The following is a 13,685-nucleotide window of genomic DNA, read 5'->3' as shown; positions in this document are numbered from 1 at the left end:
ACTGAATGCAGTGTGAAGCGCTTTGGGGTCATCTGGACTTGATAAAGTGCTATAGAAGTACAAGCCATTTACCGTCTCCTAGCAGTATACTGGCTGGATTATTTTTACAGCTCTTGGTATTTTCTCTGTAGAAATGGCTGTTTTAAACTGTTAACAGAATGTAATTTTGTAGCAACCTTAGGAACCTCGAGGGGTCAACTCTGCCATGCAAGCTAGTAGAACATTAGTTACTAACATCAACATGAAATAAGAGACTCCTGGACAAGACAGAGCAATCTCCTCTGAAATTGACATTTTCAACTTGACTGACATGTCCTCAATGGACAAGTTAATAATATAATGCATCCATTCAGAAATACCGACTGTTTTCATATGTAGCGTTTTGTCAACATCTTAAGCTGTGTAATTCTGAAATAAAAGTTTTGTTTTCATTTTAACTGTTGCGCAAGACACTAACTCAAAACAAAACAAACTTTCTGTTGCTTCTGGTCAAACATATGTAGATGTATAAAAATGGGATTTATTTTTCTTAGTAAAAATCCCAAAAGGCTGCACAAACTACAGAGGGAAAAGGGACAGTTAGGTTGTGCCAAATCAAAGAAATGAACAAAACAGGGCCTATCTGTAATCTACTTTAAGTGAAAAATAAAGGAAAAGAAAACCCTGATAATCTGATAATCCAGTGTGCTTAACAGAAAGAAACTGGTGTGATGGTAATGCACAGGATACCACAGACTTACCTGGTCCACTAACTCCAACCACAAATGTACAAGTGACCTGCTTGGGTCCTGATTGGTTCCTCTCAAATCCATGAGCCAATCAGGGAAAATTGGCACCAGTTTTCGCTCTGAACTTGTGGAGAGACAGGAAACAAAAAGGAGGGGGAAAAAAAAACACAGTAAGGCTGACATGTTACACCTATCTATTATGTTGGATTGAAACGGCAATAATACCCCAAAAATTGAACCACTGTCTGAAGCCACTTCTCTTCAGTGTGATAAATGAGAAATGTTATCCTGAATGCCCATAATGTATACCTGCTTGGAATTTGTTATTGTATTGTATGGAGCTATGTGCTCATATAGCTCACAGAGAGCAATTTTGCAGCTTTATACATACAGTTTAGCTCTCTGATGCATAGCATTTGAAAATACACAGTTATTCACCCGGCAATATTGAAGCAATGCTTTTGCAGCTAACTTATAAGAAGCAGTAAATGTCTTGCATTAGTCTGGCGGTGAGCACCGTTACGCTGGAAAATCAGCTCTGTGTTGGTTCAGTTTCTCTCTCATGCTTTCTGTAATCCATTTCAAACACTATCTTCTTGATCTGGCACATAAATGCTCTAAGGCAGGTTCTTTTTACTTTAAGAAAATTAGAATATTGCAAAGATGTTTTTTTTGGCAAATGTGGAGAAGGGTTTATTTATGATAAAAGTGAACATAAATATCTTTTTTGCCAATCACAGGCTTGTGAGCTTGTGTGCAGTTGTGCAGTCACTCCGTTATCTTGTGTTGATGATTTTTCTAAATTCAAACAGCTGCACTGAATCAAGCTGTCTCATTAGCAGTCAGATTAAACCACATGTTTAAAACCCACTGCACAACAAATGCAGAGGGACTCTGAAGGGCTCTCTTTTATTATCATCACACACTGGGACTATTCTGACCGTAATTCTTAACTAAACTCTGGTATTTTTGTATTTTTCGATCCAGAATGACATGTTTGCTCGCTGTGTTGTTGTTTCACATCATTCCACATCACATCCATCTCACTTTTCGCCACTGCTTTTGTAAGGGATCTTCTCTTCTCTGTGTTGACCTGGGGGTGGTAAGAAGGTCCAGCTGTCTCTCAGTTGCTCACTGTTGTGTTCTCATCAGTCTAGCCCTCTTTCCACTCTGTTTATTTTCTTTCCCCCTGTGCCTCTGTTTAATAGGAAACTGATTCAAATCAGGCCTGTACTGACTGACCTCATGTCAAGATGTGCAGGAGCAAGGCTGAGTCAGTGCAAGAGGGGGTGAGGTGAAAAAAAACGAGGAGTTGCATGTCTGTATGGCCGAGGAAGAGAACGCATTGATATTTTTGCTTGAATATGTTTCTCGAGGCAAAGAGATTGAAGTCGTGGTTGTTTATTCAGTGTAAAATATGTTTAAAGCAGAGAGAGAGATGCATTAACAGAATGTGCGCGTCTCCTGCCTGCTTTGGTTGCACCAGCTGTGTTTTTTTTTACCCTGTAGAAAGAACAACATGTCCATTCACATTGTATCAAAATTATCTGGAAAAATCCAGCACTTCATCTTATTGTGTAAGATATGTTGTCAAAATATACATATTCATTTTGAGCTTGCACCTCTCATCCACATGAAAGCACACATTTTGAGAGAACGGTATCACAAAAACACCTGCCAAAGTCTTGTGTTTCAGTGGCGCACAAAGGTTCAGAGCTTTGAATAAATAACACTCCATCATATTCTTATACATCTGGTGCTGTAGCATTTAACCTCCAACTAAACCAGACAGGGTGGAGTTTTGAACAAATAAAAAAACTCCAAAGAACAACTATCCAACAATATCATTACTTAGTCCCGTGAGACACTATGCAGATGCTGTGTTTTATAGATGAAGATATACTCGCATTGGGTTGAAAAACATTAGAAGTGGCTCCAACAGCAGGGAAGACCGACCTATTTTCTGGCAGTAGTTATCTGACCACTTGGGGGCGTTTAAATTTCGTCTCCAGATGAACATGGATGCAAATAAGATAAATATAAGTAGCAATATAAGAAAAAAAAAATTAAAGAGCTAAAACATGTATGAGACCGCAGCAGCAGTAACACAGTTGCACATTTTATCTGAACTTAAAACTTTAGTTGCATGTAGAAAAGTTTCATATCTGTTGCTGAAAATTCACAAGCTGTCCTCAAAATCATCTTCATTTGTATTTTGATGTTGTCCCTCGCATAGATGTTTCAGCATCTTTGGGGTTTCTGCTTTTTTCAAGATAAGAAACAAGGGTGAACCTTAGATTAGTCATTTGATACTAACTCCATTTTTTTATTTTCAAGAAAGCCAGTTTTTCCATTTTAATGCTTTGGTGTACTAACGACTGTATTTAAAGTTAAACAATGGATCAATTCATTTTTTATGTTCTGATGGCAGATGCATTGATTTATTTTAATTTTTTAGACTTAATCGTACAATTAGGGATACAAATAATGTGTTTTTCATTTCTATTTTTGTAACAACTGCTCTGAATTCTAAATTGTTGCACTGTTAACAGATTCCTGTAAATTTTATATTCTCATGGAATTATTTGGGAATTACAAGTCAGTGTAGAGTACAGATCAGATATTTTGAAGAAAACGCAGGCAACTTTCCAACCTTGACAAAGCCTGTTCTACACAGTTTACTATTTCTGGATTTCTGTAATTGAAATTATTAAGATAAACTTATTTATCTCTCTACAAAATTCCAGAGTAAACAGTGAAACTTTATGTATTTACCCTGGTGCATTTTATTTATTTATTTATTTATTTATTTATTTATTTATTTATTTATTTATTGTAGATTTAATAAAAGTCAAGCCGAATGCTAAATAACCTGCAAATAAAACTGAAGTCCATGCCTTACAACCAACATCCTGCATTTGTTGGTTAAAAATATTGGCTGGTAAAGACATTGTACTGGAACAAAACTTTGCATTGAGTTTTTTTGTTGGTTTTTTTGTAGAGTTTGCTGAATTGGAAACAGGTTTTAATTATGGAAAAAGTAATAAAAACAACCAGTGGAACTTCTTTAAGCTGCCTCACAGTAGAAGTTGTTGGGTACATCAACCAAGCCGGCATCATAACACAACCTGGGTGGTGCAGCTACCAGCTGATCTCTGACCTGCCGTTCCTCCTTTCTTTGAAACACCACATGCGTTTTAGGTAGTTCATATAGAGCAATAGAAAGCATAATGGCCTGCATTGGTGTGTGTGTGTGCGTGTGTGTGTGTGTGTGTGCGTGTGTGTGTGTGTGTGCGTGCGTGTGCGTGTGTGTGTGTGTGTGTGTGTGTGATAAGAGCATCTCTGTGTGTTTTGTCGTCTTTCTTGTTGGCCCGCATTATTGATGCTCCTCATGCATGACTTGCATTTACACACTCCCGCTCTCTCTTGTGGTGTGTGAAATCATAGTCAGTGGTCTGGTTTGATGTTTACAAGGCCGTACAACAGAAAGCTCCCTTGAGCATACGCTGATGTTAAGACTCTAGAGATCTCCTTTTGTTTCACTCTGTGTCTTTCTTCTCCATCCTCCCTTTTGCGTCTGTTTCACTCGTCTGCTTTTACCGCCGTTTTTTTTGTTACTGTGTCTCTGTTCCATGGGACGGGTTTTAGGAAGTAAACTTTTGACAGTTAGATTAATGACGGCGACTGGGGGCTTTTCTTAGTGTAGAACAACGACCTTGCTCTCAATACGCAAGCATAGCACAGTGGAGCACCGCTTTCCATTAGACAGCCTCAAGGTCAAACACATATTGGTCAGTTCTGAACTGAAACTGAAAGTTTTATGTAACTTTTTTTTTTTTTTCCAGCTTTACAGTTTTTATGTTGTTTACTCTCAAACTCTCACTTTTTCTGGAGAGGTCAAGCTGAGTCTTGCATTAGTCTCAAAGCAAAGTATTGGAGATTCATACAAAAATGTTTAAAATAATTAGCATTTCTGGAGGCATTAGGAAAGTGGATTGAGTGTACATAAGCTGGTATTTGCATTCTTGTTAATGTTTTTTTTTTTATTATGCTTTGTTATTGGAGGGAAATTTGTATTCCCAAACCCTAAAAAAAAAAAAAAGAAAGAAAGAAACATTTGACTGACTTGTTTATGTGCATTCCTGTTTCAGTTTGGCTGTTGGGACTTTATATGTGGACATCCTGAAACACAGGATGGAAGATGATTTTTCTTAAATTTTAAAGCCAATAGAGAAAGCCAATTCCACATCTGCATGAAACTGAGAGCCAGCATGGCAGCGCTCATCACCCTGGATGCTTTTGTGTTGCATCTGATCCCAAAAATCAGGCCTTCCTTGAAGCACACATTGGGACACAGACACATCTCCTTCTTTTGGTTTCTATGTGAATTCAGAAAAAAATGGAGTGCAAAGTTAAGCACATTGAGGAGGGCTTATTAGTGGTAGTGTAGAGCAATTACTGTATAAAATGGGCTTTGCCTCCAGCAGTGAAGTGTAACCAAATTCATCGTATTAATCAAGACACGAGAGCCTACAATGATCAGGCCTTGTAGAAGCTTTCAGAACTCTTGAACCTTTTCACGTCTTTGTGACGATATGACAAATCTGATTTGGGTTTGATCCTATAGACCACGCCAATGTTTTGAGTAAATGTGAATTAAAAAGATTTATTGTTAAACAATAAAAACGTGAAAAGTACGCCAATGAATAAAGTATTTTACTGGCTTCGGACGTATGCCATTTAGTAAATGTCTGCAGGAGCAGTAGAAGCCCTAAAACAACAAGTGTCACAAAATGCTACACAAGAAGGATAAACAAACTGAATTTGAAGCCATTTAAAACACAGAAACAAAAAATGATATATAAAGTTCTAGTCTTGCACTCCACAAAGAATGACGAGAAGAAAACCAATGTTGAAAAAAGTCAAGCTTGAACCAGCAAGTTATTTAAGGAACAGGGGGAATGTTTTGAAGAAGGTGCTCTGGTTATACGACACCAAAACTAAACTTTTTGGCCAACATGCAATTTGTTGTGCAAGGCAGAAAACTTAAACCTGGGCATAATCTCTAACAGAAGAAATATGTTGCCAGGGCTAATTTATTATTTTAAGACCAACATATTGATGTAACAGCTCTCTATTAACTCTTACTGGGCTTGAGCTATTTTGAGAAGAAGAATTGGAGAAATAAAATGTGGAAAGTTTATGTTGACAGTGCCGAAAAGACTTGCAGCTTTAATTGAAGTGAAATGTGCTTCACAAAATACTGACATAGAGAGACAGAATACAAATACAGCACACCATTTTTTTTCCTAAATTTTAATAGTGAAAATAAATCATGTGTCTGTTTCCACAAATTCTGAAATATGTGTTATGGATTCCTAATCTGTCTTAAAATCCTAAATAAATTTGTAGAGTTATGAATACTTTTACAAGGCACTGTTGATGCACAAAAACTCTTATTATTTTTATGTGCTGAGCAGCATTGTTTTTCTTACTATTTTTTTCCTGAACCTTCTGAATAAATGCAAAAATAAGAACCTTGAAAGCCATCTTTTCAGTTATTTATCTTCTTTTGCTGTGCTCTATAACCCTAACAAGAAATAAATGAAAAGAAATCCATACTTCTTTGCCAAACAGAGCAGAGTTTCTGAAAGATTTTACAAAAAGCGATTGTTCTTACAGAGACAGTAGGCTTGGAAGTTAGTTATAAATGTTTCTCCCTCTTTTGAGACTGAGAGGCAAGATTGTCGCATAGCATTGCTTTGAATAGTTGTTGTTTGAGTCTATGTTTCTTAAAGGACGTGTCCTTTTTTTTGACACAGTTTCAGGAGGTCGTACAACTCTAGCCATTTTAAGGTGGCAGAGTGAGCCACTCCAATCAGACTTACTCCACTCTGCTGCAAGATGCCTCTTTTCATATTAGTAGCACAACTTTGTGCTGCATTGCGAACGGGAACTAGGACACAAATTACACTCATTACTTTCTGAAAATGATTATTACAATATGAGTAGAAAGAAATGCATTGCATGAGAGCTCACACTTATATTGAAACAGAGCTCATGGTACAAAATACCAAAGTGATTCATATACATGCCCTCTGTTTTTTTTTTTACATTCTCTGGATAAGTGATGCACTATTTGATAAAATAAGATATGCATATATGTATGTGTTTAACTTTATTAGAAATTGCTTTGTGTTTACTTCAAATGCGACAGACAAATGAAAGGAGAGAAGAAAGGGAGAAAAGTGGGGTAAAATATTTAGATATTTAAGCGATAATACCAATCAACACTCTAGAAATCTGCTTCCACACCTGCAGAAAAATGTGGTGGGGGGGGGGGACGGACGAGACAAAATTGGTAAGATTGTGTCATGTTGAAGTTGCTCTGTTCCCTCTGTTTGTGCCAGCTTAAAAATACATAAAATGTCAAGTGTTTTACATAATCGAAATTACAATGCACTTTTCCTCCTCTTCTTCCTTTTTTTTTTTTTTTTTTTTTTTTCTTACCTAGGGATGCTAATCAAACATGGCCTGTAGTGTCATTTAATTTCCCAGAATTCATTGCTTTTGTGCCAGCATTAGCATCAGTACTATTTCACAGTCCCCCACTGATCTTTAAATTTAGACATTAATGCATTCGGCTAACTGCTGCAATGTGGCTTAATGCACAGTAGACTCTAGATTCTCCACTGTTATTAAAACATTTGCAATATGAAAGACACACACACACACACATATATATATATAAAATATTTTTTATTTTTTTGTGTGTTTAGGTTACATGTTGAAGCTTTATGAAGGCTGCTATTTTATAGTTACCCCTGGGCTCCATGGAAGACTCAGGAAGGTCAACTAAAAATTTTACAAGAATCAATATCAGTATGTCAGTATGTTTGATGTATGGTTGAGGTGTGCTTTTTTTTTTGCTGACTTATCATTCACTTTCTGAAAGAAGGATCACTTTCCAATGTTAAAGAGGTTTGTGTTCATAGTTACACCTGAAATTGAATTAGTTGTGTGTATCAAACTCTGCAAAACTATAGTTATCTTCACTCATGTCTCCAGCTTTCATGTTATAATCGCCTGGCATAAACACAGATTTTAAGAGCTCTGTGTTTATATTGACTCTTGCTTTGGTTTTACTGGCCAGAGAACCTCCCTTGTTGTATTTATCTAGTTATCTAGTTACCGTATTGTATACCGTATATAAGCCATGACTTTTCCCCCACACTTTGAACCATGCGGCTTATAGCCCTGTGCGGCTTTTCTGTGCATTTTTCTTCAACCACCAGGGGGCTCTTTAGCAGGAAGTGAATCATTGGGAGTCAAAATTGGAAATCAAAGAAGAAAGTACTGATTTTCATTTCAAGCACATGCTAGCAGCAGGTACGACTGAAAAATGTTTTCAAACTCATAGCCCTTCATCATGGAAACAACACGAAAAAGTTCATATGATGCCACTTTTAAGTTGAAGGCTATCGATCTGGCAGTACAGATCGATAGCCGCTGTACGTAAGCTCGGCGTGAACAAATCCTTGGTTCGGCGTTGGAGACAGAGGGCTGCGTCCTTAATAGCGAATGTATTCAGGTGGAAAACCGAGAGCGGCCGAGATTTTCCACTCTATAGTCCGGAAAATACGGTGGTAAAATATGTGGTATTATTTTCCAGAGAATGAAAAAAGAACTGTACACATTCCTGGTGAGGTTCCTGGGCTGCTAACAAAGGTTAGAAATGCTATGACTGTGTCTCAAGACATCAAGCAGAAAGTTAATGTATGGACACACAGACATTACGCAGATGTTTCTTTTCATATGCTAAATACGTCTGAGTCATTGTTTGATTTCTAAGTATCTCGTAAAAACCCGGTTTATCTTATTTTAAAGTATAATTTCACCATATTTTCTGATTCAGAAACAAAAATATCAATTTATTTTTCTGCTCATGTTGGACAGCAGCAATTGCCTTTGTCTTCTATAGGTTTTTTTTTCCCCGTCTCTGAAGAGCAGGATATCTTGTTCTTCCTCTTGTTCATTGTAATTTCTGTGATTTCAGGTGAAAACATTTGTTACTCTGGGTTTTGTAACTGAAGAGTAAAAACATGCTTGTCATGCTGTACGTTAGACAATTGATGGTTAAGTCAGAGATTTGAAAAAAGACACAGACTGAGAGAATTTGTAGATTTGACAAAAATAATAATAATAAAAAAACACTTAAAATTGCAGCTACTGGAAATTGTATTCAGTGTTGCCTGACAAAAGGAGTTCTGTTAGAAAAGCTGAATCCAAATTAATTTGCACAGGGTCAATCAATTTAGTTTGTTATTCATTTTGTATGTGTAAACATGGTTTATTTGGACAATAGAACTGCTTGCACAAGTTTGAATTTATTGTGAATTTCCCTTAGTCCAACTAATTTTTGGTTAAATGTCTCTTAGCAGGTTGAAGCTTATCTACACACTTTGAAGTCATGAACAAACTGCAGTAAAGATTTTAAATATCTCCTGTTCTGCAAGTACAGCTCCAAAAGTTTGAATTTTGTGGAAAAAGTTTACAAAAAGAAAGTCATATTATATAGATTTGTTGGACATACTGTGAACTCTTTTAAACTGTTATTTATTGAAATGTTTATTATTGCGGCTTACAGATAATAAAAATCTAAAATGTAGTGTCTCTGTAAACTATAATATCACATAAAATCAATAAAGTATGTTTGCTATATGTATTTAATACTTTGTTGTGCCTTCTTTTGCATAAATGAATGTGTTAATGTGGTGTGGTTGTGAGAAGATTGTCAAGCTAAATCCATTGAAGAATTTGAAAGAGCTTCACAAGGCGTCAGCTGAGGCTGAAGTCGGCACGTTGAGAGCTCTTGTTTCCTTCTAATATGAGATACAGTTTTATCACGCTTTTCTATTAGGGTGTCATAATGTTAAAGTTGAAAAAATAAAACTCAATTGCGACTATATTCAGACACAAAAATCACTGTGAGCATAAAAACAGCTGTGTGTGTGTTGAAGTGTGTCTGCTGCTATTTCTCTTCCAGGACTGGCTGAGTAGGTTTGGCTACCTCCCGCCCCCCGACCCGGTGACCGGCCAGCTGCAGACCAAAGAGGCGTTGACCAAGGCCATCAAAGCCATGCAGAAGTTTGGAGGACTGAAGGAAACTGGAGTATTAGGTACATTTGTGGGCGTTCAGGTGCATTCCGCACAATCTGTTTTACTTTGAGACTGCAGAGGATGTCAAGCTAAGCAACAGTGAAAGGAAGTACAAGTGCTTGACTATAATGCAACAAAAACACAGAGAGTAGCTTTACAAGGAACTGAATCAATATATCTTAGACAAAACACTGAAAGGTAATATTTATTTGGGTTATATTTACTGGGTAATATTGCATTGCACAGCTGTCTACCCACCACAGGAGAGCTTGTAAACATGAATCACACTTGCTGTCACAAAGAGAGGGGGAGAGAAGAATGACAATACCTCCACGTGCGTACTGTACGTGATTGATGATGCTTATACGTGGGGAACAGAACAGTATATTGATTAGCATGCGTCCTCCTATTCTCTCCATGCAGTATTCTCATAATTCCCTGCAATTCGCATTGGCAGTCTTACTCACTCATAGGCACCACAACCCTCCTCTGCAAACAGTGCCATTATTTATCTCCCACATATACAGCAATGGAGCGTAGATGCGAGTAAATTTGAGTTGTAGAGGTTTGGGGGGAGAAAAAAAAAATAATGTTCTAGATGGCAGACACCCTAAAGAGTTTTGTTGCACATGTAAGCAGATATCTTCAAGAGCTTATGTATTTTATCACTTAAATGGGTTTAAAATGCATTGTGTTGATGCACATATGTTTGCATAGGAACACCTGAATTTCCAGGGTTGCTGGGGCAGCCAATTATAAATGCAGAAAATGTTGAGCCATCATTGCAGATCAGATGTATTCCTCTCCAAAAACACTAAAAGCCTTAAATCTCTTTCAGCGCCTTTGTAAAAGTACTTATGTCTGTTTGTATTTTACTGGAATTTTATTTAATAGATGACGTAGAAGGAAAATGATACATGGTTCTCAAAATGTTTTACAAATAAAAATATGAAAAACTTGTCGTCCACAGCCATCCTTTGCTTCTGTTACAGATGCAAGTTTATGTAGAAAGTTTTGATCGGTCAGACTGGATGGGGGGACATCTGTGGACATCACTTTATTAATCTGGCTACAGATGTACATTTAGATTTAGGTTTGAACTTTGACTGCGCCATTCTAGTAGATGGGTGTGATTTGGCTTGTACTCCTCAATATTTTCAATTTGCCACTCTCAAGTCTTTTGTAATCATGCAACTTTGCTCCCAGTTTTGCCCTTTACTTAGCTCCACCCATGCTTCCCTGTCTCTGTCAAAGAAAAGTTTCCCTGCAGCCTGATGGAGCCACCACCGTGTTTCCCTGTCACATAGTTCTTTCCATGCTGATGAGTTCAAATTTGGTCTCATCTAACCACACTACCTTCTTTAACATGTTTGCTGTGTCGCCTGTGTGGCTTGTGGCAAACTGAAAACATATTTTTTTCTTCCGACAGTGGCTTTCTTGCCTCCCTCTCTTAAAGGCTAGATCTGTGGAGTGCATGACTCATAGCTGTCTTCCGCCTTAGCTGTAGATCTCTGCAGCACCTAAGAGTTATCAGAGCTAAATAAAAGTGCATTCCTAACATTTCCAATTTTCATTTGAAAATAAAATGAAAATTATGTATAATGATTTACCTTCCACTTTTACCACATAAAATCCCTAAAAAAACTACATTCAGGTTGTTGTTGTTGGCATTATGACAAATTGTGATTAAGACTTTAGAGGCATGTTCACTTTTGAAAGGCACTACAAGAGGATATTGTAAAGTTTTAATCATGGAATGCCATTTTATTTTTTAACTACTTCCTCTCACCTTCACTGTCCTTCAGACACAGCCACACTAGGTCTAATGAAAACGCCCAGATGCTCTCTGCCAGATGTCTCTGATCCCAACGTGACGGCGGGGCGCAGGAAACGAAGCTTGAACACACAGAACAAATGGAATAAGAGGCACCTGTCGTGGAGGTAGGAACATTTTTTGATCAGCCTACATGAAACCATTAGCCCACGCTCACCCAAATAATCCTTAAATAATAACCAAATGTTACAAAGCCTTCAAAATGGAGCATCATATTATTTCTTGCTTGTGGAATCACTATAGTGTATGTTTGAACCAACTACCATGTTGCAGCTCAGCAACTTATTTAAATTTTTTTTATTTTAGATGTACAGTTTATCATTCAGTTACTGCTTGTTTCATTTTTTTTTTTTTTTTTTTTACTGAATTTATTACCATCTGGTGTAAAACGGTATCAATTGTGCACAGGGGCAGGCATTCCAATAGTATTGAAATAATGGGAATCATATTTAGTATAATTTATCTCACTGTTGCGTATCGAACCAAGGAATGGAGGCGCGATCTGTTGAGAAATGAAAGCAAAATAATAACTAAAACTGTACACTGCACTGATCACACTAGCCCCACTATAACATGGTGGCAGCAGCAACATGCTGTACAGACTTCTTTGTTCATCAGGAGCTCTGGTTAGAGGTGATGGAAGGAAAGATGGAGCTAAATGCAGGTCGACCCTGAAAGAAAGGTTATAGGCTGCAAAGTTCTCTAGGCAGAAGTTCACCTTCCAGGTGAATAACAGCCCCAAAACACACAACCAGAATGGTTTAAATCACAGGATATGTTTTAAAATGGCCAAGTTCAGAGCGAAATCTGATATACCGTGGAAAAAGTGACTAATATGACTGAGGTTGAGCTATTCGGCAAAGAAAAATGGGCAAATATATCAGTGCAGCTGTAGTAGCAGTGAAGGGGGGTTCTGAAAAGTATTGATTTTTCTCATAACCTCCTTTTCACCTTTAACGATTTTTATACCTAATGCATTTTAAAAACCATATGTCACTTTCCCTTCACTTCACATTTATGCTTTGTGTTGATCTGTTATATAAAATACCAGAAAATACATTTGCTGCTATATTATGACAGAGCGCGAAACCGTTCAGTTGGTATTAATATCTGTAAATACGTTGCCGTCGATGTTCAATTTGAATGCTTATGTAAATGTGGACCTGAACAGATTGGCTGATAAACATGCTCTCTGTCAGGGGCGACTACGCTGGGAGACGGTTTGCGGGACGTTCATGCGTCTTCCAGCTTGTGGATCGTGTGTCCAGCTGGGCTGCCGAGATCAATGTAGTATATAGAAATACACATGGGCTCACCAAAATCAACCATCTGAGGAAAAACAAGTTGTGTAGGACACAATCACATACACACATACACACCTACACAATCAGAGAGAATCATTGTAGAGGAGATAAATTCTCTAGGATGCAAACATTTTCATTAAGTCTCATCACTGTTGCATAGCTAAGAAAAATCTCAGCACCACCTTCAATTTTATTTATTTTTTTATTTCTAAGATTGTGTTTACATAAACAGTTCAATTTTCTATATGATTAACAGCATGAGTGTTAGATTAGTAAATAAAACAAGCTTGCTCGCGGCGTTTTATTGTCTTTGCCCAGATAATTTATCATTTTCAATAGGCAGAAGTCCATTAACAGACAGAATAAAAAGAGCTCAACAGTTCACTTATCTTTTTGTGATTACTCTGGCTTTCCTGGCAAAACATTTAACTTAAGATTAACATTAAATGGATTTGGAAGAGAACCTCCTGTCTAGATCCTGATGGTGGGGGAGCTATCAGGGTGGCTGAGTCGTCAAATGAGATTTTTTGTGATGTCATGAACAGGTGAAGGTTGCACCACAGACACTTTGGAGGAGAAATCACAGAACAGAAACTCATTTTAAAGGGCAATAGACTGATAAAACTTACATTTTGGATGACATCATCTTGGGCCTGACTG

The 13,685-nt window shown here is 37.4% G+C and overlaps 1 protein-coding gene across 2 annotated transcripts in view; it reads left to right on the top strand.

Annotated features, from left to right (window-relative positions):
* Positions 1–13,685, top strand: part of mmp17a (matrix metallopeptidase 17a) — a 104,363-nt gene that overhangs the window by 42,798 nt on the left and 47,880 nt on the right. For both annotated transcript variants that reach the window (XM_008423921.2, XM_008423919.2), the window contains 2 exons: positions 9,775–9,907; positions 11,693–11,828. In XM_008423921.2, coding sequence (XP_008422143.1) covers positions 9,775–9,907; positions 11,693–11,828 — 269 coding nt within the window. The remainder of the gene's footprint in view (positions 1–9,774; positions 9,908–11,692; positions 11,829–13,685) is intronic.

Source organism: Poecilia reticulata, linkage group LG12 (assembly GCF_000633615.1).
Source record: "Poecilia reticulata strain Guanapo linkage group LG12, Guppy_female_1.0+MT, whole genome shotgun sequence".
NCBI lineage: Eukaryota > Metazoa > Chordata > Actinopteri > Cyprinodontiformes > Poeciliidae > Poecilia > Poecilia reticulata.
The sequence above is the reverse complement of the archived record's forward strand: the minus strand, read 5'-3'. Positions and strand labels throughout refer to the sequence as shown.